Source organism: Cryptomeria japonica, chromosome 7, assembly GCF_030272615.1.
Source record: "Cryptomeria japonica chromosome 7, Sugi_1.0, whole genome shotgun sequence".
In the NCBI taxonomy this organism is placed as follows: Eukaryota; Viridiplantae; Streptophyta; class Pinopsida; order Cupressales; family Cupressaceae; genus Cryptomeria; species Cryptomeria japonica.
This window is the reverse complement of record NC_081411.1, coordinates 556,570,961-556,577,413: the sequence shown is the minus strand read 5'-3', so window position 1 is coordinate 556,577,413 and position 6,453 is coordinate 556,570,961. Positions and strand designations below refer to the sequence as shown.

The window sequence follows — 6,453 nt, the reverse complement described above, 5'->3', positions numbered from 1 at the left end:
CAAGAAAATCCCAAACCACCTTGTCGTAAGCTTTTGCAACATCAAGTTTAATGGTCATACCTTTTTGTTTGCCTTTCTACATGGAATGCAACACCTTTGCTACCAAAATGATGTTGTTCGCTAACTCTCTACCAGGTGTGAAGCCATTTTGGTTTTTAGAAATTAAATTAGGCATAATTTTATTGAGTCTATTGGCCATAGATTTCGAAATGATTTTGTATATCGTGTTGCACAACAAGATAGGCCTAAAATCCACCATGGTTACACAATCTTCTTTCTTGGGAATCAACACAATCATGGTGTGGTTCAATTCTTTAATAAATTTATGATTTTTCCTGAAGTCTTCAACAATAATCCAAATGTCTCTTCCCATGAACTCCCAATAGTTTTGAAACAAATCTGCAGTCATCCCATCCAAACTAGGGGCTTTGTTTGGATGTAGTCCAAACGTCGCAGCCTTAACTTCTTCCATGGTGTAGGGAGCTACCAACAATTCTGCATCCAAACTGGATATCAGATTATTATTAATATTCGCGTCGACAAGGTGCTCAAAATCAATTCCTCCCAATTCAACATTCCCTAGAACTTTTTGGAAATGATTAAGGGCAGTATGTTGTATCTCCTCGTCTAACATCTTCTAGTGACCATTCTCATCCTTGATGGCATTGATCTTATTATGGATTCTTCTGGCTTTTGAAGATGCATGAAAGAATTTGGTGTTACGGTTGCCCTCTGAAATCCATAGCTCCCTAGACTTATCCCTCCAAAAAACTTCTTCTCTTTTCAAAACTTCATTGTACTCCTCCTTCAAATTATTTTCAAGCAGAAATTCCTCCTTATTCATCCCAGCCAACATCACTTTTTGGTTTAACGCTTCAAGTTCTTCCTTTATTCTCAATTTTTCTGAAAAAATGTTTTTGAAGCTTGATTTATTCCAGGCCTTAATCTTATGTTTTAATGATTGAAGTCTTTTAACAAATCTAAAACTAGGGGTGCCCATGAAAGTGTCTCCTTCCAGCCACCACACCTTGAGTTTTTCTTTAAAACCTGGGTCACACCACCACATACTGAGGAATTTGAAGTAGCTCCTCTTTTTGTGAGTCTCCTTCCCGATTGATAAAGAAATTGGTAAATGATCAGAGCCACATTGGGGAATAATGCAAGTGACCAATAACAAGTCCCCTGTCAACCACCAATCTCTAGCAAAAAACCTATCCAGTCTTTCCGATATTTTAAAGAAGTTCAACCTTCTGTTAGTCCAGGTAAATTTACCATTTTTCGGAATAATATCGATAAGCTTATTGTATTCAATGAAATCTCTTAAATCCTCCATCACTTTTGAGCATTTTCTGAGACCTCCTTCTTTCTCATCCACATCCAGCAGAGCATTGAAATCTCCTACTATGATAGCTTTATCCTTCTCAACTAGAGATGCTGGCACTATAATTTCTCTCCAGACCTTCAATTTCTCTTCGGTCTTCGTCGGGCCATATACATTAAAAATTGGAAAATGAAAATTTGTACCAATGCCTTTGATCTCACACGCCATCCAATTCTCATGGGAGGCAATGGGTAACACCTCGACATTTACTTGATTCCATACCACACCTAGGCCACTAGCAATGCCGATTGCATCTTGAAATAAACCATCCCATTTAGAACAAGAATTAATGAACTGCCTAGTTTTATCTCCACCAAGCTTGGTCTCTTGTAAAAGTAACACATCAAGAGTGTGAATACTCAAAAAATGCTTTACCAAGCATTTCTTGTCAGGGGCTGATAGACCCCTGACATTCCAGGATGTGATTTTCATCTCTTACCAAGGGAGAGCCCTTTTCCCTTGGCTTTATTTATAAAATCCAATACACTGATGATGCTTTTTCCCTTGCTCTCTCCTCTCTTTTCTGACCATTTCTCCTCCTACCTCTAAAACCTTTGGCCTTCCCCAACAATGCATTAGCCGACTGACGGATACACCTTGGATCAATGTTTTCCAATTCATCTTCTTGAAACAAATCATCATCCGAACCCTTTTCAAATTCAAATTCGGTGTCTGAAAGTCCTTTGCACGAAGGGGTGATTCCTGGGGTATTTGGGACCACATCATTCTCCCTCCCTACATTAATATTCAATCTCGAACATTCACCATTATCAACTAGGACCATGATCGAATCTTCCTTTCTTGTTTCCTTCGAATTGCAAGAGGCTGTTTTCAAAGGAGTCAAAGGGTTCGTCTCTTGGTTGTGTGTCTGACCAACATCATCGGATCTCTTCCCTTCTTGATTCGTAACCGTTTTTAATGAGTTCTCCAGCTTCCGTCTCCAAAACTGGGTTGGCTTCCTAAGGACATTCCTGGCCTTCCTCACAAACATCTTGCATTCATCCAATCCATGAAACTTGCTCCCGCATCTAGGGCATTGTTTAATTTCTTTTTCAATTTCCACTTGTTGGCGCCATTCACTGCTTGAAGTTAAAAATGTGATTGACTCAGGAATCTTTTTAACCACTGTAATCCTCAAACGAGCATATTTGCAGAGATCGTCCTCATCATCAAAATCTACTTCCAATAGAGTCCCCAAGGTTCTGTCAATCTTTTCCAAAAGATCCTCACTCCAATATTCAATGGGTAAATTGTATAATAGAATCCATACCGATGTAGAGTATACAACCAACGGTATTGGATCAAAGTTCGGGGACCATGGTTGCAGATATATTGCGTGATTATTTGCGATCCAATTCTCCTGATTGAGAATTTGATTTCCGTCTTCGCCATCTTCGAACAAGACCACGAAGAAGCCTTTTGGAATGAATATAATGACAGTGCGCAACCCCCAATTTTCTTCCATCCATTTTTTAATTTTTTTTTTTGACTAGTTCAACCCAATAATCCTCGCAATGACCACTTGATTTTCCCAGAAGAACACATCCTCCTCCAATTCCTCTGTAAAGTCGATGCATATCTTCTCCAAGTTTAGCCTTTTCCCTCCAAGGTCGCCATTAATGTCTAACAATATTTGCAGAGCAGATATTAGATTTTGTTCGGGATTTTGAGTCAAGTTCACACTATAAACCCTCAAGTTCACACTATAATGAAGAAAAGAAAGTGGAGTCAAGTTCACACTATAATGATTAAAAAGCAAATCCATTTCTGCATGTACCAATGAGTACAAATCTATCATTGAAAACCTTTGAACAAAAAAAATGCTATTGTGTGTGTCTACACACACACACATATATGTATATGTGTGTGTGTATGGACAATAACCATATACATATATTTGTGTGTGTGTGTGGACAATAACCATATAGGCACATTAAACTGTAAGAGAGAATTGAAATGAAATTGTAAACCACATACAAATAAATCATCAATATACAAAGCATAATGCAGCTACGAATGAGCATAAACCATCATTGGACATCCAATATGGCTGTTAATATTATTTATAATGACTATATTGAAAGAAATATTGGTTTACTGAAAATAGTATAATTTAAATTGAAAGATTTATAACATTTAACATTGACTGTAGAAGGAATTTAGTTATTCAGTGTGTACCAGTCTGAATGAGTGCCCTTGAATAAGGAAACTGTTGTTGATTACAACAAGTTTTGTGGCTATATGGTTATTGTCCATATACATTTACACATTTATATAGACAATAACCATATAGCCACAAAACTCGAAACAATCATCATTATAGAACATATTATGCTATTGTGCGTGTTTCTTCATGTATACATATACATGTATATATATACATATACATGTATATATATACACACACACATACATATACATGTACACACACACACACACGTGTGTGTGTGTGTGTGTGTGTGTGTGTGTGTGTGTGCATAGACATGGACAATAACCATATAGGCACAAAACTTGAAAATGTATATAACAATAAGACAAACTAAAAGCATGAGATGTAGGAGTAAAATATGTGACTGTGATGCCCGGGCCACTGAAACCATCCAAACCGTAGCACATCCTGGATATTGTTGATATTCTATTAGATACTAAACAATTTCATCATTGAACATCTTTCAACAAAATAAAAATGCTACCATGTGTGCTTGTATAAAAATATATATATAGAAATAGATCATTGAAATGAAACCCTCAATGCCATTGAGATAAATGATGAAAACACAAATCAATTTCTGCAGGTACATAGCTTGAGACATTATATATCGAGGAGATAAACTAAAAGCAGATATTGTATTAAGATGCAATATTGTATTAGATATTGTTGATATTGTATTAAGATGCAGATTCATTTGTCAAATGACTAATGATTGAATGATGTTGTTGTATTTCTCATGTGAAATTTATTGGAAGTAATATAGTGTATGCCTGATAATATTATTTATAGTGAGTATATTAACAAATTGAAGGCAAAGCAAACAATGAAAATGCCTCAAAAAACTTCATTTCCCAAAGTTTTTAGGGCAATGTAGTTGGCGGTAATTCGTGTCAAGTGGCACATAACGTGTATGTGAGAAGGTTGTTATATGCCGACACACACACACACACACACACACACACACACACACACACACACACACACATGTAGACAACAACCTTATAGCCAGTATATAGTCAGTGTAAGTAATAGTATCAGACATACACATTATTGTAATGATAAATAATGAAGGGATTTCAAATAATTATGAACAATAATCAATTTTTTTTGCATTCTCTATAATTATTTTGTCATTATAAACAGAGAGACACCATTTAACAACGCACCCATAAAATGAAATGATAAATAATGAAGGGGTTTCGAATAATTATGAACAATAAAATGATAAATAATCAAGGGGTTTCGAATAATTATGAATAATAAAATGATAAATAATGAAAGGGTTTCAAATAATTATGAACAATAATCAATGTTTTTGCATTCTCTGTAATTATTTTGGCATTATAAACAAAGAGAACCATTTAACAACCCACCCATAAAATAAAACAATAAATAAAGAAGGGGTTTCAAATAATTATGAACAATAATCATTTTGTTTTGAATTCACTGTAATGATTTTGACATTATAAACAAAGAGACACCATTTAAAAACGCACCCATAAAATGAAATGATAAATAATGAAGGGGTTTCGAACAATTATGAACAATAATCATTTTGTTTTGCATTCACTGTAATGATTTTGGCATTATAAACAAAGAGACACCATTTAACACCACACCCATAAAATGAAATGATAAATAACGAAGGGGTTTTGAACAATTATGAACAATAATCAATTTTTTTGGCATTCACTGTAATGATATTGGCATTATAAACAGAGAGACACCATTTAACAGCGCACCCATAAAATGAAATGATAAATAATGAAGGGGTTTCGAACAATTATTAACAATAATTTTTATTTTTTTGCATTCACTATAATGATTTTGACATTATAAACAGAGAGACACCATTTAACAGCGCACCCATAAAATGAAATGATAAATAATGAAGGGGTTTCGAACAATTATGAACAATAATCAATTTTCTTTGCATTCACTGTAATGATTTTGGCATTATAAATAGAGAGACACCATTTAACAGTGCACCCATAAAATGAAATGATAAAATGAAATGATAAATAATGAAGGGGTTTCGAACAATTATTAACAATAATCAATTTTCTTTGCATTCACTGTAATGATTTTGGCATTATAAATAAAGAGTACCATTTAACAACGCACCCATAAAATGAAATGATAAATAATGAAGGGGTTTCAAATAATTATGAACAATAATCAATTTTTTTTGCATTCACTGTAATGATTTTGACATTATAAATAGAGAGGCACCATTTAACAACGCACCCATAAAATGAAATGATAAATAATGAAGGGGTTTCAAAGAAATGAAGAGATAATCAATTGTTTTGTCATTCTCTATGAGGATTTCAGCATTATAAACAGAGAAACAACATTAACAGTGCAACCATAAAATGAAATAAAGAATAATAAAGGGGTTTCGAAGAAAACGAAGAGATATTCAATTGTTTTGCCATTCTCTATGAGGATTTCAACATTATTAAACTGTAACTGAGCATTGAAATGAAACCCTAAACCGCATACAAAGAAATCATCAATAGACAAAACATAATGTAGTTGCGAAGGAGAAAAACCATCATTGGACATCCAATATGCAAGGAGGAAGAGTGCGACCGTTACCTAGGAGCACAGAAGAGCCGACGAAATGGTTGCAGATGAGGCCAACTAATGTTTGCAGAGGAGAAATGGAGGAGAAACGACGACGACTGAAGAAAATGCCACAAAAAATTTTCATTTCCCCAAAGTTTTTAGGGCAAAAAAGATAGTGGGAGTTTGTGCCACGTGGGCCCATAATGCATACGCGGCAAGGGGGTTATGGGTGGTCAACAATTTTTTTGACCACCCATTTTAAACATTTTAATATTCAATATATTTTTAA

At 34.7% G+C, this 6,453-nt stretch overlaps 1 protein-coding gene across 1 annotated transcript; it reads right to left on the bottom strand.

Annotated features, from left to right (window-relative positions):
* Positions 1 to 637: 637 nt before the first annotated feature.
* Positions 638 to 1,813, bottom strand: LOC131856847 (uncharacterized). Its single transcript, XM_059208784.1, has one exon. The coding sequence runs from the start codon at positions 1,811 to 1,813 to the stop codon at positions 638 to 640; it is 1,176 nt and encodes a 391-aa protein (XP_059064767.1).
* Positions 1,814 to 6,453: the final 4,640 nt, after the last annotated feature.